Source organism: Geotrypetes seraphini, chromosome 2 (assembly GCF_902459505.1).
Source record: "Geotrypetes seraphini chromosome 2, aGeoSer1.1, whole genome shotgun sequence".
NCBI lineage: Eukaryota > Metazoa > Chordata > Amphibia > Gymnophiona > Dermophiidae > Geotrypetes > Geotrypetes seraphini.
Genome location: NC_047085.1, coordinates 313,351,984 through 313,379,769, shown reverse-complemented (window position 1 = coordinate 313,379,769; position 27,786 = coordinate 313,351,984). Strand labels below are relative to the sequence as shown.

General features: G+C 42.5%; 1 protein-coding gene across 11 annotated transcripts in view; it reads left to right on the top strand.

The window, feature by feature from the left end:
• NEK11 (NIMA related kinase 11) overlaps window positions 1–27,786 on the top strand; it is a 539,441-nt gene that overhangs the window by 200,712 nt on the left and 310,943 nt on the right. For all 11 annotated transcript variants that reach the window (XR_004538012.1, XR_004538011.1, XM_033930006.1 and 8 more), the window contains 2 exons: window positions 5,814–5,933; window positions 26,335–26,428. Coding sequence is in view for 9 of the 11 variants with exons in the window: in XM_033930006.1 (XP_033785897.1) it covers window positions 5,814–5,933; window positions 26,335–26,428 (214 nt within the window). In the remaining 2 variants the exon portion in view is untranslated. The remainder of the gene's footprint in view (window positions 1–5,813; window positions 5,934–26,334; window positions 26,429–27,786) is intronic.

Here is a 27,786-nt window from a genome sequence, read left to right as displayed (position 1 = left end):
TCTTCTCAATCAAGGCGACTGGCTATGTTCCCTCGATCTCAAAGAAGCATACACTCACATACCGATCAATCTGGCCTCCAGACAGTACCTACGCTTCATGATCAATCATTGTCATTACCAATACAAGGTGCTACCCTTCGGTCTGGCCTCCTCTCCAAGAGTGTTCACCAAATGTCTGATTGTGGTGGCTGCTTTTCTGCGTTCCCACCACCTTCAGGTGTTTCCTTACCTAGACGATTGGTTGATAAAGGCCAATTCATCTCAAACAGTACTTCAGGCCACCAACCAGACCATCCTATTTCTACGTTTACTGGGGTTCGAGATCAATCTACCCAAATCTCATCTCATCCCCACACAGAGACTTCAATTCATTGGAGCAGTCTTGGACACAATTCTCATGAGAGCGTTCCTACCGTCCAACCGTCTTCAAACGCTTCAATTTCTATGTCAGCAGGTGCTTTCACAATGTTCCATCTCGGCCAAGCAAATGATGATACTCTTGGGTCACATGGTCTCCACAGTTCATGTCACACCACTTGCTCGTCTGCACCTACGCACTCCTCAATGGACCCTAGCTACCCAGTGGTCCCAAGTGATAGATCCTTGCTCACGTCACATATCTGTGACATCATCTCTTCGTCAGTCTCTACAATGGTGGTTGATATCCTCAAATTTCTCCAGAGGTCTTCTCTTCCATCTACCTCCTCATCAACTTGTCATCACCACCGATGCTTTAAAGCTTTAAAGCTGTGCAAATACACTACCTTTGGAGTCAGTGATCAAAGTTTTTATAAAATAACAATGACTGGAAGGTGAACTCTTCACCTAAGGGAGGTTTTTCAGCCTTCCTTATAGAGTTTCATATCTCTGAGTATTTTTATAAACTTAAGTTTGATCACTCTCCACAGGTTTTGTAATCAATTCAGGTCAGTTGTACCATTAGATAAAGTTACAGGTTCAGCAGGGTTCCAAGATAAACTTAGCCTACCTCAGTAGAGCTTCTGTTTCTTATGAGCTTTTGGTAAAGCATATGCTTGAGGGCTGCTTATCTCTTCTGAGAGCTTCCCTTCAGGTACTACAACCCCGTGTGAAGCAATCTTGATGGAGTCCTTTTCTGGGGCCTCATTGACTGAGCTGTTCTGAGGATTTTATCCTGCCTGGACCATGCCTTTCCTGTTCTGTCTTTGCTGAGTTCTCTTCCCTGCTGTGCAGTATGGTCTTTAAAGTGTCTCTGTGACTGTGAGGGAGTGCCATTAAGGGGGGAGGGGGTGTAGCTTCCTGTAGACTTCCTCACACAGTGCATCGAGCTCATCTGTCCAGCTTTTTGCCATTTCCATTCTCATTCCTACTCAGCATATTTTTACTAATTTCCCTTTCCTTTCCTCTGTGTCCTGTAGCTCCCAATTCACCAACTCTTTAATCGATCATCTCAGACTCCCCTGTACACTCCCTCACCCATGTCCCCCATCAAGTCTTATAATCTCAGAACTGGGCACTCCCATCACATAAACACCCTCTTACCCCCATCTGTTCTCATATCCTTCCATAAAATCTAGTCATTACAAAAAGTTCCTTGAGAGAACTTTTTCATTTCAGGCCGCTAAATTAAATTCATGGCTATGACAAATAATGTTAGAGGCTTCTTCTTATTTAGATTTTAGAAAATTGTTAAAAACACAATTATTCGATAGGCTGGTATCTTAATGTATGTTCTTATTTTAACATGTTCTTCTTATTTTAACCTGATGTATAAATTCGCTTGGCTTTACTATTTTATCTATTGTATTTTTATGCACTGTATGTATTGCCTTTGTTGTGAGCCGCCTAGAACCTTCCCGGTATGGCGGCATATAAAAATAAAGTTATTATTATTAATAACTCCTCCAGCACAGATCCTGCTTCCTCATCCCTATTTGTCTCAATTTCTGTAGAGTCGTATACTGTTTTACATATCCATTTTCAAGCCTTCCTGCAGATATTGAAAAGATCCTCATACGCTGATATATCTCCTGCTGTTTACTCTCCTCCATTTGCTGCCTGAGACCATCCTCCCATGCTGTCCTATGAAGAACCTTGTGTCCATAACACCATCTAATAAATACTGTAATACAACTTTTAGTAGACTTTCAGGGCTCCTTTTACTAAGGTGCGCTAGCGTTTTTAGCATGCGCAGGATATTACCACACGCTAAACCACGAGCTACACGGCTAGAACTAACACCAGCTCAGTGCTGGCGTTAAGGTCTAGCACACACGGCAATTCAGAGTGTGCTACTCCGGAGAGGGACAGATTCTTCAAACTTTCGAAAACTACAAGAACGAGAGAGCATCCAGAAAAGCGGGTGGTGGACACCTGGAATGAGCTTCCAGAGGACGGTATTCGGGTTTAAGAAGGAATTGGATAATTTTCTAAAGGAAAAGGGGATAGAGGGGTATAGATAGAGGACTACCACACAGGTCCTGGACCTGTTGGGCCGCCGCGCGAGCGGACTGCTGGGCACGATGGACCTCTGGTCTGACCCAGCAGAGGCACTGCTTATGTTCTTAATGCCCTAACACAGCTTCGTAAAAGGAGCCCTCAGAATGCTTTTAGACAATTGGCAGCTGCAGAGTGGAATAACTTATCAGAGGAGAAGAAAAGTGTGATAACCATCTCCAGTTTCAGCAAGGCTTTGACATGTTATTTATTCCCTAAAGGCAGTGGTGATTGGGGCTTTGTTGCATTGTGTTTTATCTTTATTTTATATTTTACACTTATGCTCTGGTTTATTTCAGTTTCCAATTTTCTAGTAAACCACCTTGAATGGCTTTTGCCAAGAAAAGGGTATATAATCCCTTTGTCCAGTGTATGGTGCAATACAGTTTCTCATATGGAATTTCCTGTTCACACAAATTCTTCCAATTTAAGCAGGTCATAACGTAGTGTTGCAATTGGGCATAGTACTTTCTATCCACCTCCTGGAGGCCAACCTATCTCTTTCAAATGATGTCACCTCATTAGCATTCTAGAATATTCCCTAGGTTGCAAAATGCTCCACCTTGTTACATCTTAAAAGCCTAATGAAGCCTTCCTGGAGGGAGGTGCTCATTGTGCAGGAAATGTAGTCACTCGCCTAAGCACCAATGACCCCTTTCCATCCTCTTTCATGACTGTATCATATCATCCATAAAAGGAGTATCTACTGCCTTTATTGCCCAATATGAGTAACTAGATAGCATTCCGTCGTAATACAGTAGAACCTCTTGTGTCTCTTCCAGCTCTCAGTTCCCCTTTGCAAAGCATTCTTGTTCCTCTCATGCAAATACTGCTTCTATCTGAACTGCTACGAAACAATTCTCCAAGCAGGGCACCCCCACCCTCCTTTGATTTTTCAGCAAATATAACAACCTCACAACTCTTGGTAGGTGGCAATTCCATATGAATCAAGAATCCATTTTAGCCATTTCTTTAAAAATATATATTGCAGCTTAACAGGGAGATCTGTAAATAAAGTATTCTCAGCAAGATATTCATCTTACACACTGCAGTTTGCTTAGGAGAGTAGACTCAGCAGACATCAACATAATTATCTTTTCTATTAGGTGGGTGGTTAATATAGTTGGTGCTGTTATAGAAATATGATTGACAGTGTTTATGCATGAGGGTACAGTTTGTATGTGATTAAAGCACTCGCAGAGCTCCACGCTTGGCCTTTCGTAGTCCAAACCCATGCCAGGCCTCACGAAGCAAGAGGGGTGACCTAACCTCAGACTGGAAAAATAAAATGGAGACTCTGTGGAAGGAATTGGAAACTAACACCAGCAAAATTGCAACTTCAGGTGTCACAATCCAATAGGCACAAACCAAAGAACATCCGGTAATTCAAAAGCACATATAGATGTAAAAAAGACCTCAGAGACCTTAGCGATCAGAAACCACGCTTTAAAGTTCTTGATTTCAATAGGTCATATCTTAATCATCGGTCAGGAAAAAATTCCCGATATGGCTCCATTTTTGTGAATTAATCTCTTCCAAGAATTTCAGCACTTGACCCCTGATGAAGCCTCAGCAATTTGGTGAAACAGAGGCCCTGTAGGGTACAAAGGAGTAGTGCTGGCATTTACATGTGGCAATTTTCGACAACCACAAACATAGACAAGCGCTGTCTTTTTAAACCTTAAATTTTGGCACTTTTCCATGAATAACAAGTTTATTTGAAATGCAGTTTTTTAAAAATATATACAGTATTTGGAATTTTTCTGACCGATGATTAAGACATGACCTATTGAAGTCAAGAACTTTAAAGCATTGTTTATGATTGCTAAGGTCTCTGAGGTCTTTTCTCCCTCTATTACATGTATTATTTACAAGGAATTGGAAATCCCAAGAGTGGAGCAGGTAAGCCACCTGCTAGGGATGGAGGCGGGAGAGGAGAACTGTACCTCGAAAAGCGAACAGACAAAGCAAGTCTGGTCCGTGGATGAGTCTGGCTGCTGAGGAAAAGCTCAGTGGGATTTTTACTGAGCGACAAAGAAAACACCCCTGGTTTATTTTGCCAGGCTGGATGGGACAGAGTCCACTAGGTGCGGGAAAATTGACATTAGAGGATTTAGATGTCAGAAGGGCCTGGAATAGGCACATGGGATCTCTTGGAGAGAAAAAGAGATAATGATTACTGTGAATGGGCAGACTAGATGGGCCATTTGGCCTTTATCCATGTTTCTATGTTTCTATCACGTTTAATGTACTGTATTTTCTTCCTGAGTTGCTACTTATAAAGACTGTTCATATGGTTTTTCCTGTCAGTAAAGTTGAACTGTTTTATAAAATAAAAACCTGGTGTGTGAGTGAAATTCTTGGAGCTGGGCTAGTTGAGAAACTGAGTGGTGGTAGCAACCCCCCCCCCCCCCACCCCAGCCTAACCTAAGACTTTTTATAGATCCTAGTCTGGGTACTTTCCTCCAAGAGCTTAGCCTACATTCAAAAACTGTTTGAGTAGGATCCAGGGTTACATTAGTACAAGGGCCCCTTAATACTTTTCTGCAGCGGTGAAGAGTCCAATTTTTGTCAGGCTTAAGTATGTTTCCTAATGAAGCAAAATTGCCTTTTAGCTTCTTTGTCTCTGTGCTGTTTATTTTTGCCAGATGCATGAAAACTTACTGTACCTGAATTTATTTATTTATTTCTAAAATTTTTGGACCGCCTAAAACTAAGTGGTTAACAATTGAAAAAACATTCATAATTCATGAACAGTACATTTACAAAATGCACTCAAAGTACATTGCAATTATATGGTAATTTCATCCTCTTAAAATAATGTCGAGAGCTCAATGAATTTGCACATTAGCCATCCCATTAAATAAAGTGCAATAACTACAGCTTAGAATTCTTATTGACTATGTCTACCAAATAGTTTTTTTTAAAAAAAAGCCTCCAAAAACAGTTGTGTTTTCAACATCTTTCTAAATTGTAAATGGTCAGAGCATCTCATCTTTAGCTAAAAATGAAAAGACCTGAGCTAGATCCCAATGAATGTATTTTTAAAATATTTTCGTTATCAGATGCACACCATTTGAATGTGGTATTGCTACTTTTCCAGTATACAATTTTCTACTTTGTTTTTATTTTACTGTAAAATTTGTACACATCTCTATGCAGGATGTAATGTCATACTTGCAAAATGCATCTGGTTTATTTTCTGCATTTTAGGCATTTTTGTACTTACTTTTGGACTACACTGATAGTGATCAAGTGGAGGATAGTTTGAAGACAATAAAATATGATGCACCCATGTCTTCTCTGAACGAAACCAATGATTTAACTTTGATTTTTAGACAAAAGAAAGTCCATCTTCAAACTCTGCGGGAATTGGCTGAGGTGCAGAAAATGACACCACGAGAGAGAATGAGACTGCGGAAATTAAATGCTGCAGATGAAAAAGCAGAGAAACTAAAGTAAGACTTAGATCAAAATAAGCATAAATTTGGACACTTTAAAGCTGGCTCAAAATTTGGTTGTTCTCTATACACTTGAGAAGGGTAATGTTAGAAACCATTTTTGTGCATAAAACATTTAATTACATATGTAAGTAGGCTCTTTCAAAATTAGATCATGCCTAAATGTACCTGCAGTATAAGCCAGGGCATATTTGTAGGCATTCATTGTGATTTACATATGTATTTTATAGAATGCACTAGTGTTTAAGCCCGTTACATTAACGGGTGCTAGAATAGATGTCTGTCTGTCTTTCTCCTGTCCCCCCTGTCTCTTTCTTCCTTTCTTTCTGTCTCTCTCCCTGCCCCGTTTATCTTTTTTCTTTCTGTCTCTCTCCTTCTATCTTTCTTTCTCCCTCCCGCTTTATTTCTTTCTTTCTGTCGCTCTCCCTGCCCAGACCCTCACTGAATAGGCCATTACATTAATGGGTGCTAGAATATATATGTGTGTCTGTCTTTATTTATTTCTCTCTCTGTCTCCTTAGCCGCTTTCTGTCTTTCTTTCTTTTTGTCTTTCTTTTGGCTGTCCACCACCACCCCTTGCATGCTCCCCCTGTCCATTCTCCCTTCCTTTTATCTCCCCTGTGTCCACCACCACCCCTTCACTGCTCCCCTTATCCAGCAGCAGCCCTTCTCCCTTTGTTTTACCTCTCCCCTGTCCATCAGCACATTTTCCTGTTCCCCCTGTCCAGCAGTAGGCCTCCCTTCCTTCCTCCCCCCCACCAAGCAGTCTGCAATAGTTACATTTGTGAACTTCAAAAAAGCTGAGAACATTGTTAATGAGAAATAAATGCTTCAAGTCAAACAGACCTTGAAAATCCAGCCCTGTTCCATTTCTGCTGGCATCTTTGTGTTGGGGGTGGCTGCTCCCTGTCGCTTTCAGGCCTTTCCCGGGGTGCTTTAACCTGCGGTAATGTGGGCGAGCGGCTCCAGCACCGGCTTCTCCACCCAGACCCTGGGCACGCGCTGCACTCTGCCCCTTAGCTACCTGGAAGTACCGGGCTTCACTCGCCTGCTCCCGGAGAGTAGCCCGAGAGGGCAGGAGGGGGGGAGCGGCTGCCGTGGTGATCTTGCCAACTCCCTTGCCGGAGTTAATTTTCAGTTTAAAGGTGCCACGGCGGCTCCTCTAACGATCCCCGCCTGCATTAGAAGTGTTTTCTGAAGCAGGTGCGGCTGGTGACAGGAGCCGCCGCGGCACCTTTAAACTGAAAAAATAACTCTGTCAAGGGAGCCGGCCAACTGGCAGTTCAATTGGGAGCTTCGGTCTGGTCTTGTCTGCTTCCTGCTCGCCTTGCCGTATTTTTTTTTTTTAGTTGAAAGACGCGGCGGCCAGACGGAAAAACGGAACCCTAAGCAGCGCATGCGCACTCCTATCTTTGGGTCGCTACAGCTCACGGAAAACCGGCGCACGCAGAGGAAGTGCGCATGCGCGGCCTAGCGTTTTATTATATTAGATGCGTGCATTTACACCTGCTCTCAAGCAGGGATAGTGTCTGTGCCTTTAGTCTAGGCATAATTTCTGCAGGGTTTGGCAAATTGGGCAGATTTGGCAGAAAAATGCCTATCTGGTCCTTTTTAGATATGAGCAGCATAGGTGCCAGTGTCTTTATAATACTAGCATAAACCCTGCAGAAAAAGATGTTTGGAGAAGGGACATTTTGGCAGCAACTGGTAAAGACAGTAGGGGTGCTGCCTGAGATGCTATTTCTGCTGTCCCTTCATCTGTCTCCAGTAGGGGCATGTTGCCATAGAGGTCATCTGCTGCCTGTTCCTCCTCAGGCTCTTGCAGCATCAGCCCCTGAGATGAGGTGTGGAGAACCTCTCACTGGCCAGAGTCTTCCAGGCTCGTCCTGCCTGTCCTCCTCTGTGGGTGGCTGGTCAGCTGCAGGCTGGGTGGTGGCTGGCTGGTGAGGAGGGATCTGGGCAGCTGGGGGCAAGATAGCTTCCTCCTTCTCCTCCTCCTCTTCTTCCTCCTACTATTGATGGGCTACTGCTGGAGGGTGACCTGTGTGTGACCATAGTGCACATTTGAGTCAGGCACATCCTACATGGCTTGCAGAGTAGTTCAGCTGGGCTGTATTAGGCTGGTATAGGGGGAGTTGAGAGCCTGTATGTGGAGGATATCATTACTTTGTCTGGGATGATATGACAAGGAGGAGGGGAGTCACAGATGTGATGCATGTTTGTCCCATGAAAGGCTGACATTCATTTAGGCTGTAAGGATTAGGCTTGGAACTGCTAGAAGCTGTAGGGTGACTGGTGACTGACTGTGAATATGGATGCTGATATATATTTCCAGGGATGGTGACACGGTTACAGTTGCTGTCAGGGATCTGGTTGTGGTTGATTCCCTATAGCTATGAGGTTTATAGCTGATTAGGAGGTGGCAGTAGACCCTGTCTAGCCTTCCCTGACTCCCAGCCACCTATTTAGGACCCTAAGAGGTGAGAGACATATTGGTGGATGGATTTTGTTGTAGTATAACCTTGGCAATTATGGGAGGTCCTAACAGTTGCCAGTGGCAGCATGCTACTTCCTGACTCATGTGCATGTGTTTGGGGATGGCAAGGGAACTTGAGTGGGGTGGGGGATGGGGGGGACTCAACTTGGCCTGGTTGGAGTTTTATATTCCCACCTGTGGTGTATCTGGGTGTTTCACTGGGCAGTATACATTACTTTCATCACTTTAGACTTTACATGCTACTGTGTGGGCTGCAGGGCCTATGGGCCTGGTTTGTGGGTAGCACTTTGTGCTATGAATGGCTTGTGTAGCCACTGTGCTGTCCTCCCTGACATTGCCTTGTGGGGTGTGTGTGAGGTGTAGCGTGCTGTCTAAAGCTGTAGACTCTGCATACAGGGGATGAGGGCTAGATTCCCACTTTGGCTCCTTCTGATTCTTGTGATGTTGGACTGCTTTAAATGGTACAATGTACCCCATCCTCGCTCCGGCACGGCGAACATGGTGCTGGGTTTTGTCTGTTTCCTCTTTTGTTTCTCCTCATCTCCCTATTCAGGGTAATGCAAAGTTTTTGCCAGGGATCCAAAGTCATTCTTTTCAGAGGTGGGTAACTGAGGATCTTTGTTATTTGTTCCAAATGTTTACGGAGGAAGGTTTATTGGCCTCCTTTGAAACCATACATTGTAAATATAAGGTGCTTAGGCAGGATATTTTTTCTTATTATCAATTATGCCATTATATACAAGCTTTGCTAACATGTCACTTAACTGAGGACTGTAGGGAAACAATATCAGAGATGTTTAGCCTTTCGGCACAACAACATATTCCTCTGCGATTCCATTATGTGGGAATCATGGATAGCCTACCTGGTACTAATTTTGAGATTCTGGCTGCAGCCTGGGAGGAGGACTTACATTGTGTACTTACTTCAAAGCAATTGCAACAACAACTGAAAAATTCTCAAAAATTTACAGGAAATGTTTTACATTGGGAACTACAGCTCAAGTTTCTTTTGCGATTGTATATCTTACCCATGCGGGCATTCCACATGGGAATCACACAGTCTCATGATTGTCCAAAATGTGGTCAGGCCCAGGCTACCTTCGACCATATGTTTTGGTCTTGTTCTCTTATAGTGGTCTTTTGGACTCGACTGGGACACTTTATATCAGCATTGTGGGATAGGCGGTGGACCCCTACCCCACGAGCATTGCTTGGTTTTTATCTAATAGTGTCGCCTAAACCTAAAGGTATATCAGCATTTGTTGCCCGAGTCATGCTGCTGGGCAAAAAGACGATCCTGTCCAGCTGGTTGTCCCGTGAGCCACCGACCTACAGCTAGTGGAGATCGGCAATGATTGTACAAGCCTCCTTAGAATGTAGACAATTTGTGGACATTGACTCTTGTGCAGGTGATCGCTTTCGTCTGATTTGGGAGCACTTCTGGAGGGACCTTACACCACTTGCGCGAAGTCGCCTCTTGAATACGTGATCCTGTTAAATTATATTTTGTGCCTATCTTGGGGTTTGTTGGTAGGGGAAGGTTGGGGGGAGAGGGAGGGGGATGGGCAGGAGGTTTCTATATTGTGCCATTATACTAAGAAAATGTTATACTTTGCCATTGTTGTGTTTCTGCACTTGGTTCTAACATAAATGGTACAATGTGCTAGCCATATGTGACATGCTGGCCACCTTGTTGCTTACAGTGGGTGCTGTGGCCCCACCTCCCCTTCCCCTCTTGATATGTCAGATCTTTTGGGGGAGGGTTGCCTGCAATAACTTGTTGGGAATATAGGGGTTGTGGAAAAACTGTATTGAGGGTTACTGGATACTCTGAGCTTGCTGGAGGGGATGCTATGTTGTTGGTACTTAAATCGGGCTCTGAGGCACTTCCTCATGCACTGGATCAGTGCTGGGTCATGCCTCCAGAACTGTAAGTAATCCCATCAAGTCCCAAAGGATACCAACTCACTTGCAAAATACAAGTTGGTGGAGACAGGGTTCAGGTGGTGGCCCTTTGTAACGTTTTGTTATGCCTCCTTGAAGAGCTTGTGAGAGCTGATGGGAGCCAGATTGGGGGCTTGGTAGGGAGTCTGCAATCCCTACATGGCCAGAGGTGCTACCTGGCATTAAGTACACAGTAGACCTGTGAATATTTTGGGGACACTTTTTTAGGGACATCTGCACTTGGTCAGGGAGGTGGTGATGGGCAGTTAGCTATGGCAAGTGTGACCTAGGGTTACAGGGTTTGCATTGGTGAGCTGTGGACCAACAGCTTAGAGCACTGGCAGAGATGGCTAGTTACCCAGTTCCAGGCTAGAGATTTTTGGAGCAGTTCTAGTTTTGACTTTACATTCCAAATCAGAGTGGGATTAATGGTCCTTGATGCTGCCTATTGAAATTAGTGCGGCAAGTCCATAAGGCACCAGGATTGGGTGGTGATATATTCAGGAGTGCCCCAAAATGCTCAGTCTGGAACTGGGTGACTTGGCATCTCTACATAGGCAGGGAAGTGTTACAGATGTGTAGGCTCTTATTGCAGACTTTGATGGGGGGGGGAGTGAGGGGTCTGGGCATGGCAGACATGTTCTGGCTTCTTCAGCATGGGAGGGGGCCTTCCCACAAACTAGTGCATGTGATCCTAGTAAGGTGTGTGCTTGCACATGACTGATGCTGGGTTTCTAGCAGTACTGCAGAAAACTCACTGTACTAGGATCCTGCGAATGAGCCTTCAGGCCCTCGTGGCAATATTGTGTGGTGGCAGGTGATAATGTCTTGCCATTATTTCTCACCTTTGACTGAGGCATAGGAGGACAAAGAGCTGTGACTACTTGGGTGAGAAGTTGGGCTCTCTTTTCAGGGGCATGACTAAAGCAGTATGGAGAATGCTCTTGTACCTGAAGCACCACCATATATACACCTGGTACATGTGGAGGGGATGTCCTGACATTGGTAGACAATGTTTTTTCAGCTCAGGACCACTTGCACATGTGAAAATTTTCTGAGGGTTATTTTCCATTGGCGGACACAACTGATGAGGTCTGTGTCAGCCTGTGGTGTGTCTTTATTTTGGACATTCTTGGAAGTATTTTCAAACATTCATAAATGTCTTTCTTGACATTACATTATACCAGTGCTTTTCTGGTTGTTACCTGCTAAGTTAACTACAAGTTCCACAAGTACCTGGCAAGATCCCAAAAGAGTAAAAACAGTTTTTATGTTGCTTATCCCAGGATAATCGGTGGATTTTCCTAAGTCCATCTTAAAAATGACGTATGGACTTTTCTTGTAGGAACTTGTCCAGACTTCTTTAAACCCTGTTAAGCTAACATTCTCTGACATCAAATTCCAGAGTTTAATTACATGATCAATAAAGAAATATTTTCTCTGATTTGTTTTAAATTTACTACTTAGAAGCTTCATTACATGCCCTCTAGTCCTTCTATTTTTGTAAAGAGTAAGCAAGCGATTCATGTCTACCAATTCCGCTCTACTGAGTATTTATAGATTTCTTCTCTAAACTGAAAAGCTCTAGCCTTTATAGCCTTTCCACATAGGGAAGTTGTCCCATCCTTTTTAGCATTTTTGTTGCCCTTCCCTGCATCTTTTCTAATTCTGCTGTACCTTTCTGGGGATGTGGTGACCAAAATTGCACACAATATTTAAGGTGCAGTTACACCATAGAGTGATAAAAGACATTATAATACGAGTATTCCCTGTTATATTTTCCATTAATAATTTCTGATATTCTATTTGTTTTCTTAACTGTCACTGCACACTGAGCAGAGGGTTTTCAACATATCATCAATAACGACACCTAAATCCTTTTCCTGGGTGGTGTCACCTAACAGGGTCCTTGCATTACAAAGCTATAGTTTGGATTCCTCTTTCTCACATGTATCACTTTGCACTTGCTCACATTAAATGTCATCTGCCTTTGGATGCCCAGTCACCCAGTCTCTTAAGGTCCTCTTGCAATTTAACAACCTTGAATAACTTTATGTCATCAGCAGATTTAATAACCTCACTCTTTTTTCCATTTCCAGATCATTCATAAATGTGCTAAAAGGCAGCTATACCAGCACAGACCCCTGGAGAGCTCCACTATTACCCTCTCCATTGAGAATATTGATCATTCAACTCTATTCTCTGTTTCCTATCTTTTAATCAAAATAGGACACTGCCTCTTATTCTATGACTTTCTAATTTCCTCAGAAATCTTTCTTGAGGTACTTTGTCAAATGCCTTTTGAAAAATCCAAATACAGTGGAACCTTGGTTTACGAGCATAATTCGTTCCAGAAGCATGCTCGTAAACAAAATTACTTGTATATCAAAGCGAGTTTCCCCATAGAAAGTAAGGGAAACTCGCTTGATCTCCGAGAATCTCAGAGAGAGTGGGAACTCGAAGGCCTTGAGCATGTGCAGATGCTCAAGGCCCAGCAAAAAGAAGGAGGCAGATCTTCGGGCACCGGCATGTCCTGTGCAATGGTGCCGGTGCTGGGTGCCAGATGGGGGGTAAGCGATGTGTTCGCATGGGTGGATGGGTGTGGGGGGGATGTCGGATCACGGTGGGGGGCGACACGAGCGGGGGGATGCGCTCGTATATCGAGGCAAGCTCGTTTTCCGAGGCACCAATTTTGCGAATGTTTTGCTCGTCTTCCAAAACACTCGCAAACCGGTGCACTCGTAAACCGAGGTACCTCTGTATATAATATCAGCTAGCTCACCTTTTGTCAATGTTTATTCATCCATTCAAACAAAGAGTGAGGCAAGATTTCCCTCAGCTAAATTCATGTTGGCTCTGTCCCATTAATCCATGCCTATGTATAAAACTCGGTAAATTTGTTCTTTATAATAGTCTCTTCTGTTTTGCTTGGCTCAAGCGTCAGGCTCACTGGTCTATAATTTCCTGGGTCACCTCTGGAGCTCTAACTAAAAATTGATGTTACATTGGCTAGCTCCCAATCTTCCGGTATCATGTTTGATTGTAAAGATAAATTATATATTACTAAAAATAGCTCTGCAAGTTCTTTTTTTTTTAGTTCTATCAGTACTCTGGGATATATCAGATATACATACCACCCAGTCCACAAGCCTGCATGATAAGGACATAAAGCCAGCATGATAAAGACATAGGTTGTCATGGTTAACCTGCCTATTTGTACTTCGGTCTGGAGCTTGAACCACCATTACTGCTTGTTTGTTTGGTTCATGCAGTTCAAGGCTCACACATGGCAGTCAGAATCTGAAAAATGGAAACCCTGAAAAAGCAGATTATGAGCAGTGCAACACTCAAGAAAGATAAGTAGAAATACATTTCTGACAATGCTGAGCAAATACATTATATAGCTGGTTTAAATGCTCATGTGAAAATGCAAAAAAACATACATAAATTATAGTATTCCAGAATTTATACATGTAACTAGATGTCTCATCCACATTCCACCCAGATTCTGGCCATGTGTACACCCACCTATAAACTATTCCATTTCAGTTAGATGCCATTTTATAGAATAGCGTGTAGCCGAAATATTGGAATTTTTGCTTATATGTGCACAGATATGCATGTATATTCCAGTATTCTGGTCATTTATGCATATTTTTAGTATATAATAATAGATGCCCCATTATAGAATTAAATATCTGTGTCAGAGCTCCTTATTTATATCTGAAAGACCCTGGTGATATGGGCGCTCTCAAAGTGCGCATTGTCACCTGCCGGGGTCTCGGTACAGTTAAGAAGACCTCCGGTAGAGGGTAGCACACTCCTGACGTGGCTCCCAAAGGGGGAGACCTCACTGGTGTCTCACTATCTTGGGCTTTGCTAAAAATAAAGCACCGTGAGTCAAGTTGAACAAAATAATGTGAAAAGTTTAATTAGTCACTTGCCACATAAATCATATCAGCTATTATTATAGTCCAAGTTTCCTTTCTTCCCAAACAAGGGCAAAAAGAAAGAAAACAGAAAACAAAAAGACTTTTAACTTTCACCCCAGTCCAGTGAAAGCACAGCAAGCTTTCTATCAGATATGCTTCCAGTCCAGGTTTTAGGGCTTGCTCTACCTGATCACACAGTCTCTGAAAAACACTGCACAATTAGTCTCTTAGGCAATTATCCAGCCTTGCGCTGGAGTCCTGGGCTTACTAACCAACACAGTCCTGTTTCTTCACCAGGTATTTACAGTCTTGAATATAAAGTAAACTTTGAGCAAAAACAAAAGACAAAAACTGAAGCCTTACTGCAGGCTCCTAAATTTCCAGCCCTGCTTAGCTCACAGTCCTTTGGGCTTCTCTTGAGCTCCTGCACAGCTGCAATGTAGCAATCCAATCAAGCTGGTGCAGCACTGCTCTAAGCTTGTTTTTACAGCACAAACAATCAAAACAGTTCTGCCAAAAACTCCTCTCCACTATTACTCCTGTACAGCCTTGTACCTGTAGTGTTTAGTGGAAAGTTGCCAAGCCCACATCCATGGCTTCTTCCATAACGGTCTCCAGCATACACCCCTCATCCAGGTCCATGCTTTCTGGTGTATCCAGCTGCTCTGCTGGTTCCTGAGGCATTGGAACCTCACACTCCATTGGCTCTGGAGTGAGGTCTGGCCTTCTCCTGGCCCGGAGAACTCTCTCCGCCAGCCTCTCTTGGACAGCCTCCTTTAATGCTCTGGAGAGCTGCTTAACAGGCTTAGGGCCACGCCCTACACTGGGTGATCGTGTGCCTAGCTTGTGTGTTCTTGGGCTCCCCCTCAGGCTACAGGGTAGAATATCACTGGGAGCTTGATTAAATCCCTTAGTGTGACTGGAAGCTTTTCTGGGCCGGGCAGTTAACCTATACTCAGGGCACTGCTCTAGGCTAGAAGACTCAGGATAGGCAGCTAGGCTTTCAGGATCTTCTTCCTGATCCTTCTCAGTGAGAGTCTGGTCTCGAGTAAGAGACTGAGACCGGGGTTTCACTTTGACATGACCGTCTCAGGAAGCGGAAATGTCACAGCATGGATACCTGACTGTGACCAGAGTTTGGGAAGCATGGGAAAATAATGGTGATGAAACCTGTGATGTGGCAGAACACTTGTTGAGGGAATGAATGGCTTTGTGGTTCTGATAACTAGCCTTATTCTTTGCAGGTGGCCTGATGAAATATGTGTGCAATCTATGGTTCACATAATAGATGGAAATGTAATGTAATTTATTTCTTATATACCGCTACATCCGTTAGGTTCTAAGCGGTTTGAAGAAAATATACATTAAGATTATAAATGAAAAGTAAGAAGGTACTTAAAAAATTCCCTTACTGTCCTGAAGGCTCACAATCTAACATTGTCATTGAATTCTGTCATGGTTTGCTGGTTTCTTTGTACAGCCTCAGGAAAACAATATTTTGATTGGTTTTCCTGAGAAAAGCCTCGGACACTGAGCAATACAGAGAGAGTTGGATGATTGGTTTATGTCTGCTCCAACTATCAAGAGTACAGTAGTCGGAAAACTTCCAGTGGCCTTTCCTCATGGAAGGCTGCAGTTCATTCATAATTCCTGACAGATGAAGAATGGTCTTCTTATCAAATCTAAACATAAACAGGCAGACAGAAAATGAAATGGAAAACTTGCAAAATCAGATTGCATGAGCAGTGGAACACTGAAGAAAGAGAAATACTCGTAAAAATGCATTTCTTCCTGTACCAAACAAAATACAAAGATTTAAGAGAAATTCATTTTCAAAGATGACATATTCCATTCTCTAAAAAAACTGAAAATAAAGGCCTGGAAATTAAAAAATAATCCAACCTAAGTTCACCTAGGACAAATATAGGGTCTGAGTTTGGCTGAGGGAGAAGGAGTGATGACTCTTGAGTGCCGAGTGCTGGTCACGGAGGAGTTTGGTGGTCTGGTTTGTTTTATTTATTTTAATGATGTCTCTTATTGAGGCATCTTGTATGACTTATGGCATTTTATATTTTGATGTATGTGTGGGTTTGGCCAGTTTTGGCCTTATATATTCGTCATTGATGTGACATGTATGTTATATGTAATTTGATATATAAGTATGTAATTTGTTATAGTGTGTCCTTAAAGTGTTTTGTACGACAAATGTAAATGTTTTATTTTGTATGTTAATATATAACTCGCCCTGGATAAGGGTGGGTGAGAAATAAATGAACAAACTCATGCACTGGTCCTGAACAAAAGATACACACAAAGAAAACAGGCAAACAGCAAGCATTAAATAGAGGCACACTGGCCAGAGCAGAGGAACAGAAACAGTACCTAAGGAAAGAGTAGGATAAGAAGAGTGAGAGGACAAAAAGTAGAATGATTGGTGTTGGTTCTGGAGAACTGCTTGCAAACTTTTGATTGGTGATGGTCCATCTTTCTACTTTTTGTCCTCTATCAGATTGCACAGGACAAGCCAGTCCTATCTTATACATATTTTATAGCATTCAAAAGTGTGTGTTCATGTTTGATGATGCCTCCATGTACTGGCTTTATAAAAGTACATGTTTATGACTTATTCATAATATGCTACTTTTTACTTTAAGTTATATGTGAATACTCTTGGATATGCACATTATTCACACGTATAAAATTCTTGTATTACCCTTTCTATATGTATGTTATGCCCTTTTTTGTCTTTATCCCATGAAAGTCTTTTTAAAATTACTCCCATCATGTTCTTCTTAATAATAGTAATAATAAAGATAAAGGAGTCATATAGCAGCTTTATCCCTAGTAGTATCATGAAACTACCACTAGGGGTGTAGCACCATTTTAAAATCAGGAACCAGCAGGACAACAGAAGTGACTGGGGATCCTTCTGTCCTGTTTCTGGATCATCAATGAATACTGGCCTGGGGTGGGGGGTATTGAAGAGGTAGGGCAGGGCTTAAGCACTTGACCCTTCTGTGACTTTGGGGAGTAGGGGCTCTGGAGTGACAGCCTGTAAAGTTGAATGTAAGTTACTTTATTCCTTTACTGCAGGGTCCTTAACCTGTATTATTGTGGTACCATTGGTTTGTGTTTCCCGTGGTAAACTAAGTTGTGGTAATTTTTGATTAAATAAGATGCATAGGAGGAGCTTCACTGTATTTCTTATGCATTGGCCTATGAGTTATCCTCAAATTTTGTAAGCATGCTGACTGGTATGAACTGCAAGCCTCATATCTTGTTATCAAACTTAACTGCCTTCTTGCTTAGTAGATCAGCACCAGAATAGCCTAATACTCACTTTTAGTAATCAGTGTGCTATTAACCATGTTGTCCTATGCAGTGAGTCAATGTCTGCATAATTGTCAAAGCCCTGTAATTTAGACTGTTATTACAGTTTGCATTTTCCATTACATATTGTACAGTATGTTTTGAAGAAATACAATTTTCTTTTAGAAATTATATTGACCTTCAAATGTCACTCTCCTGATAAAATGAAAATGCCTGCCGTCATTCAGTTATTTATAAAAATAGATTTTTCTTCAATGGCTGTGGGTTGCCTGCCTCTGAAATTACTATTGTACTTCTTATGAATGCTATAGGCTTATATCCAAAAAGAAGTGTGCTATTTTTTTATACAGGGCACTAGAAATTGTGTTTAATTAGTTATATGCATAGCTTTTACAAAAGCACTTTGAAGCAGAAGAATAAATTCTATACATTTATAATGAAAAAAAGTTTAATATCTTGGACAAAGCGTCTACTAAGCTTTAAGAATGCCATGAATGAAGGGAATTATTGAATTATAATTTTAATATAGCTACAATTGTTTTGGTTTTGTTAAAGTTCTCTGTAAAAGTGCTGTACACCCTTGGAAGCAAGTGATCTTTTGAGCTTAAACCCTATGAGGCCTATTCAGGAAAGTGCTATAAAAACACTGTTTTAATGCTGGCATAAAACTGTGCTCAGTATTAGATAGTAACTAAAGTCCAGGTACCATTAAATTGTGATAGTGTGGGCTGTGGTAGTTTAGTGCATGCCTAGTTGTACACTTCTCCCTCCGTATTCACGGATTCATTTATTCACGGTTTTTAGCTTGCTGGCTCCTCCCTCCAAATTACGTCAGCTTGCATAGAGAAATCGCCGATTCCAAGCGTTTACAGAGAAAATCGCTGATTCCCGGCACTTTCTTCACCGTGTTTTGCCTCTCCTTCAGGAACAGACCAGGTCTCCTACCATGTTATTTGGGGTTTCACCATATTCACGATGGTTTTTAATAGAAAACAGCGAATAACATGAAAAAGTTATTTGCGTTTTTTCTGTAATTTGCGGTTCTGTTAATCACCTATCACAGCGAATACGGAGGGAGAAGTGTATACCTTTTGAGCTTTATATTACACACTTAGGGGCATTTTCAAACACTAAGGAGTCCTTTTATCAAGCCGCGCTAGCGGGGTTAGCACGTCGGACATATCATCATGTGCTAACCCCCGCGGCCGGCAAAAAAACTAATGCCTGCTCAATGCAGGCGTTAGCGGCTAGCACGGCAGGTGGTTTAACACGCGGTATTACGCGCATTAAACCCCTACCGCATCTTGATAAAAGGACCCCCTAAGGGCCTCTTCTATCAAACTGTGTTAGAAGTTTATAGCGTGGTGAGCCGTGCTGAATGGCCCGCGCTGCTCCCGACACTCATAGAGTTCCTATGAGCGTCAGGAGCAGCGCGGGCCATTCAGTGCGGCTCTCTGTGCTAAAAACTGCTAACGCAGTTTGATAGAAGAGGCCCTAAGACATCAAAAATAAATAAATAAATAAAATAGCATAACTTGGATGTTTTTCTCACCAAAACGTCCAAGTGCTGATTTTCAAGACCAACTTTCTGGATGTCTTTCTAGGCTTCTTAGCCGCTGTACATCCACAGTTCAAGGGGGTGTGTTGGAGGTGTGTTATGGGCAGGCTTTCTTAGCCACCATCGCACACTGAACTGAGGGTTTCAACGTATCCTCAAAAAGATATCTGGGTCCTCTTGCAATTTTTCACTATCTTCCTGTGACTTAACATCTTTGACCTGGATTCTCTAACCTGCGCCAATTTTTTTAGGCACAGGTAGGCACCCAAGCTCAGTAAAAAACTACATTTAAATGTGGACAATTTTTAGCTGAGTTTCAAGGCACCTATCGGTGCCAGAATTGTGCCTCCGTAGGTGCTTTAGGCTGCCTAATGCCACTGTGGGCGTGGCTTGTGCCGAAAGTGGTGTTAGGCGGCCTAAAGCGCCTACAGAGGCATGATTCACATCAAAGGTAAGTGCTGGAATTGTAGACCTGGAAAACCATGGCCTACATTTCCAGTGCCTACTTTTGCTTGTGGTGCGATTTTATAACCGGCACCGTTGTGTGATTGACATACAATCGGTGGCTGCTTTTATGGTGGCTACTTTTATGGCTTTTATGGTGGCTTTTATGGTGGCTGCTTTTATGGTGGCTACTGATAACGGCGCCAGTTACAGAAACCAGGCTTTTGTGTCATCAGCAGATTTAATTATCTCACTAGTGGGGAGAATGTGGCACAATGGTTAAAAGCTACAAACTCAGCACCCTGAGGTTATGGGTTCAAACCCAAGCTACTCCTTATGACCTTGGACAAGTCACTTAATCCCCCCCATTGTTCCAGGTACATTAGGGAGATTGTGAGCCCACCAGGCTAGGGACAGGGAAAAATGTTTGAGTACCTGAATAAAGTCATTTAAACCATTCTGAGGTTCCCTGGGAGAACAGTATAGAAAATTAAATGAATAAATAGTTTTTTCCATCTCTAGATCATTGATAAATATGTTAAAAAGCAGCCGTCTCAGCACAGACCCCTGGAGAACTCCACTGTTTACTCGTATCCACTGAGAATATTGACTATTTAAACCTGCTCTCTGTTTTCTATCTTTCAACCAATTCTTAATCCATAAGTCTTTCACGAGGTACTTTGTCAAATGCCTTTTGAAAATCCAAATATTCAATATCGACCTTCTCCCCTTTATCATTCCTTCAAAGAAATGTAGTAGATTGGTGAGGCAGGATTTCCCTTGACTGAATTCATTTTGGCTTTGTCTCATTAATCCATGCTTATGTATGCAGGGTATTCAATAATTTATCTAGTGAGCATGAAAGAAAATAGCAGGTGTGTTGAAACATGTCTGTGTATATTGTAACATGTCTCAAGGTTACTCATGCACAGTTGTGAGTCAGTACGAGTCTAATATTCCAAGAAACAGGATGTCAGGAGAGTCCTCATGCGAATCAAGTAAGAAATGCTAGATTTGGCGCACTGTTCAGTGATAAAATTTCTTACAAAAGAAGGGAAAAAGCCAAAGGAGATCCATGAATGCGTGACTGCAGTTTATGGTGAGTCTGCCCCATCATCCTACAAAGTAAAAGTTTGTAGCAAGCAGTTTAAGTGGGGTAGAAAGTCCATTGAAGATGACCTTCACACTGGACATCCTGTGGAAGCAACTTCCACAGAAATTTGCAAGAAAGTCAAGGATTTAATTTTGTCAGACAGATGAATTAAGGTTTCCCAAATAGCTGAAGAAATGAGCATCTCGGCAGGCTCAGTTTGGAAAATAATTCATGAAATTTGGGCATGTCCAAATTTGGGTTCTAAGAATGCTGACGGTATGTCAGAAGGCCACGAGGCTCCAGTGCTGTCAGGAGGACTTGGAGATGCTCCGTGATGCTCAGGTAAATTTTTTTCTTGTATGGTGACTGGAGATGAGACTTGGGTCTATCACAGAAATCCTGAATCCAAAATGGAGTCAATGCAGTGGAAGCAGAAGTCATCCCCCACCCCCAAAAAGTTCAAGACAGAAAAGTCTGCAGGCAAAGTCATGGCAACTGTCTAATGGGATAATGAAGGACTTTTGCTTCTGGAGTTCATGCCATGCAAGATAACTATAACTGGGGAGAGTTTTGCCATCACAATGATCCCTTTGCAGGAGTCGATCAAGGAGAAAAGACAAGGAAAACTCACAGCACGTGTGCTGCTTTATCACAACAATGTGCCGGTGCACATGTCAGGACAATCACAGGCTGCCATCCAAGAATGTGGGTTTCAGCAGCTGACCTGGCTCCTTCAGATTATTTCCTGTTCCAAGTTTTAAAGAAATTTCTCTGTGGACAATGAGTTTCTGAAGACGTCAAGGAAGCTGTGATGTCCTGGTTTGAAGGTCAAACAGAAGAAGGGATTAAAGTCATTGCAGGAAAAGTGGATAAAGTGTATGGAGCTCAGGGAACTATATTGAAAAATAAAACAAAAATTTTTTGAAAAGTATTTTTCTTTCCTACTGAGGTAGATAAATTATTAAGAACATAAAGACATAATAGTAGCCTTACTTCTTCAGACCAATGGTCCATCAAGCCCAGTAGCCCAATTCAGGTCACTAGTACCTGGCCAAAACCCAAGGAGTAGCATCATTTCATGATATCGATCCAGTGCAATCAGTGGCTTCCCCCATGCCTTTCTCAATAACAGATTATAGACTTTTCCTCCAGGAAATTGTCCAAACCTTTTTAAAACCAGCTACGTTATCCGCTCTTACCACATCCTCTGGCAACTATTCTCTGAGTGAAAAAAAATTTCTTCCTATTGGTTTTAAAAGTATTTCCCTGTAACTTCATTGAGTGTCCCCTAGTCTCTGTAATTTGTGACGGAGTGAAAAATCGATCGACTCTACTCAGGATTTTGTAGACTTCAATCTTAGCTCCCCTCAGCCGTCTCTTTTCCAAGCTGAAGAGCCCTAACCTTTTTAGTGTTTCCTTATATGAGAGAAGTTCCATCCCCTTTACCATCTTGGTCGCTCTTCTTTGAACCTTTTCTAGCGCCACTATATCTTTCATGAGCTAAGGAGACCTGAATTGAATGCAATACTCCAGATGAGGTCGCACTATGGAGAGATACAGGGGTATTATAATATTCTTAGTCTTATTAACCATCCCTATTTAAATAATTCCTAGCATCCTGTTTGCTTTTTTGGCCGCTGCCACACATTGGGCGGAAGGTTTCATCGTATTGTCTATGATGATGCCCAGATCCTTTTCTTGGGCGCTAATCCCCAAAGTGGACCCTAGCATCTGGTAACTCTGATTCAGGTTATTCTTCCCAATGTGCATCACTTTGCATTTGTCCACATTAAATTTCATCTGCTATTTGGAAGCCCAGTCTTCCAATTTCCTAAGGTCTGCCTGCAATTTTACAATACGCATTCATTTTAACAACTTTGAACAGTTTAGTGTCATCTGCAAATTTAATCACCTCACTCGTCGTTCCAATTTCCAAATCATTTATAAATAAGTTAAATAGCACCGGTCCTAGTACAGTTGGGACTTAAACTTTGTAGTTTCATGAAGTAAATATACTAGGACTTTTTTTCTTGTGAATAAATGTGTCCATTGGTTGTTTTATGACATCTTGCTTGCCTTTTTAGTTTGACATATACTGAGGCAAGGTTTCTTCCCTTTTACTGTTTGTTTGAACCTTTTCCTTCATCCACCGAGAAACCTGCCATCTTCAATCTTCAGCCCAAAATTCATGCTCTGATCTTATTGGTCATTTCCTCAGACCCTAGTCATGGGTGTTCTCTGTACCCTTCTCTGTAGAATAAAATTCTCTATCTTAGACATCAAAAGCAAGCTATTTACATCCTCTGTCTCAAAATTTCTTCCCTCTGAAGAAAGTAACCTCTTTTTCAACAAGACCCAATATCCTTCTTTCATTGAACCCTGCATCCATCCACTCAACAGATATCCTTTTCCTACTACAGCTTATTCAACCTATCCAATAATTCAGAATCCATTTCTTCAGTCACTCATCATCCATCCCTGCTCTGATAAGCCAATTTATCAGCATCCAGTTTTAAGGACTTATCCTACCTGGACAGAATACCTATTTTCATCTACCTGCATGCAGTAAGTTATCTGATTTACTTCTTTGCCATAAACAGTTGGAAATTAAGAAAAACATGTCTTCCTTTGGGTGTTGAGCTAGTGTAGCTAGCTGTTTAATAATACATAGATTATGAAAACAGCATTGCAAAGTCTACCGGGTCAGCAAAGAAGCCCTGCATTGCTGGTCCAGGTGCAGTTTCCTCCAGTCACAATCCTGCAAATAATATAAAAGAGACATTGTTGCTCCCTTCCACCATATAATCCTCCTGGACAATAATTCTAAATTAAGGCATGAGATCTTCTCACCAGATTTAGTATTAGTGGACATCGCATCTGTATCAACGCAGTGCAGCATACCACCAATCATGTTAAGCTGGACGGTGGCTGTGATAAGCTTTCCCAGGAGTGTTAGTGTGATAATACTTGCTGGTTTTCCTCCTGGCTGTCACTTGGAACATTTCTGTTTGCTGTGTCTTGTTAACATCTTCACACCAACAATGATTTCCCTGCCTGGTAGTATGTTATTTTTTTATACTGTTCCTATGGAGCTGGCCTCTGCAGCTGTTTGCTCCCTTATTTTTTACAATGTCCTGCTGGTGTCCTTGCCACATAAAATTTTATGATAGCATAATATGCTGGATCAGCAGGTATGCTGCACGTATATACTTTTGCTAGCTGCTGGTCCCCATCTGTTCATCACTATCCTCTAGGGAACTTGTGCTATATAGATTTCTTGCTGACTCCCTCTTCTCAGCTCTTAAAACCTTGCTCATTTTGCTTCATGTGCTTCTCCTGCATTTGTGCCCCCTGACTACTCCCGATATATCAACTTCTCTCTCCTTCACTTATCTGCCTTTCAAACTCATCTAGGGTTGTATTCACTCAAGATTGATCCAGTCCTGGGTTTATCCCAAAGCATAGTCCCAGAAAAACAGGAGATAATAACTTCCCAGTCACCTTTGACCAATGCTCTCAGGGTCTACAGGATGCTTCCTCTTGGGTCTTCTGGCAGCTCCTTGTATCATTACCCTCCACCGGTCATTTGCCAGTCACCTTTAGCTTATGACCTCAAACTCTTCTAACTCCGTGTGGGGCCCTGCCGGTCCTCTGATCCCCAGCCTTTTGGGTCCCCATGGGTTCTGGACATTCTCCACTGGTCCCTTTGCAAGTCGTCCAACTTGAGTTCCCCCTGAACTCCAAGCTCTACTAGGCCTTCCAGATATTCCTTCTTCCAGACCCACGCCCAGTCCCTCTGTCGTCTTTTCCCAGATGCACACCCTGGGGACCCTCCCTGAGGATGCCTTCTATTTGCTCAGTCTTCTCCACTCCCTTAGCCACTATCCATGAGGACTCTCACAGTCGCTTACTCTCTTTGTCACTCACAACTTCTCCACTAGACTCTCCTCCAGTTGTCAAGCTTGAGACCCCCGAATGAGCTCCTGTTCTTCTTGGCTCTCTGTGCTGTAGCTCACCTTTTCAGCACCCTACTTCACTCAAGGTGAGCGGATAGCTCCCAGGGGCCTTAGAAGGAGCTAATCTGCATAAGATCTAGAATCTGCTGCTAAGGCTTCCCCCTGCTAGCCTGTGACAGAAACTTCACCCTGTCACACTGTACAAAAATATATTTTTTGAAAATTGTCTACTTGAACATCTAGGCTGACAGGACGCCCAACCCTTAGGATGCCTAACTTTATTCCCCATCTTCAACCAAAGAAACATCCAAGTTGAAAACGTCCAAATTCAGATCATTTGGACATGGGAGTGGCCATCATTGTGATGGACTGGCCACACAGATATACCTACAGAGCAGTGGGACACCTTAGAGGGCACTGCTGTGAACTTCACATAAAGAGTGCCAGAAGTACATCTTACCATATACACCTTATAATTTATGCTATGCCCTCCAAAGTTCCCCCCCAACTTACTAGATCCACTTGTCTACCATCCCAACAGTCATCATGGCTACAGGTGGCACTTATATGGCAGTATAGTAGGGTTTTGGTAGGTTCACACTTTCTACCATAAATGTAGTGGTTAGAGTGGCTTATGGGCCTGTGTCCTCTCTATGGTTCACTAGCTCATTTACCAGGTTACTTAAGATACCTGTGTAATACTGTACTAGGCTTTCCCATACCAAGTATTGCTGTTCTAGAGATAGGTATGTACTCTTTCATTCAGATTTTTTTTGGGGTGGGCGGGGGTTAGTAAGCAGTGGAGGAGTGTGTGTGTGTGGGGGGGTCATATCTTAATGTATCTAGTGGTCATCTGGCCAGTTTGGATCCTTTTGTGGAACTTAGACACTTCTAATTCAGGTCTAGCTTCGAATGTCTAAGTTCCATCCAGGACGTCTTGGAAATGGTTCAATTATTGGTGCAAGACATCCAAGTTAAGTATGCCCATAACACCCCTTTCAGCACACCCCCTGGAACTCTGGACGCAAAGCTGGAGAAACATCCATTTAGAGGTCCAGGAAAAGCGGTTTTGATTAATGGCACTTGGGCGGTTTTTTTAACATTTTAGTTTTTTGATTATGAGCCTTCTTTTTTCTACTTTTTATTTTTTTTTCAAATAATTTGTGACCAGATATAAATTTGTCTGGACAAACATTATCCTGTCATAGGAAGTCATCCAGCAAATTATTTGTTCTTTGGTCAATTTGTTTGCATGGAGTACAAAATTCCCTGAGGACCATGCACCACTTCTTTTTTCTGCAAGCAGAGGCAATGGATAACGGTTGTCTGCAGATTTGAAACTTTCATTCTGTGCACTCGTATGCTACTTCTTGGATTTCCACAGCTCTAGGAGTGTTTTTTTTAATAGAATGTATCTAAAAGTTTGCATGTTATGAACTTTTTACTTACACTTTACATGTTCTGTGGAGAGCAATTTTCAGACAGGTTGATTTACCCGTGCTTATCCTTTTACTGTGGAAAGCTTCCGGAAAAAATTTAGTTTGTTTTGTTTTAATAATTTTTTATGCTCTTCTAGATCATAACAAGTATTTGTAAAAAAAAAAAAAAAAAATGACATACAGTATATGTCTTCCATATTTACAGGCGACTTGCAGAAGAAAACTATCAGGAAAATCACAAGAGGATGCTGGAACTGAAGTGCCGGAATTTTCAGCGACAGAGTGTTGATGTGCTTCATGTAAGTTCCATAGTTTTAGCTTTTTGAAAATTGTCATCTAAGCTTGACCCAAAATAATGAGGTAATGTATCTGAATAACTTATATGTTCAGCAGGATTTTGAATACTGACACTTTAATCTTTCTATACTCAGTCTTGTATTATTAATTTTTTTGTGCAGGGTCATGATCATTCTGTAAATACTTGTACTATATTATATACAGTTAGAGGGCAATTTTTAAACTGCTGTAACTGGCTAGACTCTCAAAGTAAACATTTCCCTGCATAGGCCCTCTTATTCTATACCTTTAGGGGCGAATTCTATAAATGGCTTTCAGACTGTAGGCAGCAGTAGGCGTCCTACCACTGTTTAACCATGTTTTCTAAAAAAAATAAATAAATAAAAATCCCAAGGTAGGCCACCTACACTGTAGGAATCTGTCTCGGGTGCAAGGAGGCGCCTAGTGTTGCTTAAGCTCACCCAAGGCTGAGCGTGAATATGGTTTTGCCCAGAAGTGGCCCTAGCCATCTCCCTAGGACTGTGATAGGTTCCTGAAATATAGGCCAGCAAAATGCCAGTCTATATTTCAAATGAAGTGGAAATGTCCTATACTTCTTTGCTTGCGATCTTGTGTTTGTGGATTTGACTCTCCTGTTTTATACTTCACTATATTTCAAATAGACATGACTGCTAAACTAATCACAGCAAGGAAATTTTCCTGTCACGATCAGCTGAACTGTAAGACTCCTATTGGCCAGATCCATAATGCCACTCCCATTTTGCAGTGGCAGGCCTGCTGGCCGGAGGGTGTATGCCTCTCTTTGGCCGGATATTCATTGTAAAGGGTACGGAGGAGAGTGGGGGATTAAGGGGATGCTGGGTGGGGTTTCCAGGTGGGTGGGGGACCCTGGAAGAGGAGATTGCCAGGTAGCTGGGGGATGTTTCAGGGGGGCAATGCTTCAGAAGGGTGGTGGCAGGAGGACTTAGGCACTCCTTCTGCTGAGAGATTCTTTGGGGGAGGGGGAGATGCTTTGGGGGTGGCGGCAGGAGGAACTGGGCACTCCTCCTGCCATGGACAGTCAGGGTGGTTGGGGGTTCCAGCAGGAGGGAATGGGCTTCCCTCATGCCAGCCAAAATGCGGGGGGGGGGGGGGGGTGTCTGGGGTTTCCCTGCAGCTGCCACTCAGCTGATTATGATAGGGAAATCCCCTTGCAGTGATCAGCTCAGCGGCAGTGTGATTCTCTAAACGGTACTTGTGATATAGATGCCGGTTTGAGAATCGTGGTGGTTAGGCAGGGTTAGGCATCTGTCATTTAGGACAGGCACGATTCTGTATAGGATGCCTGTGCGATTCTCAAAAGCCACTTAGGCGGCTGCTG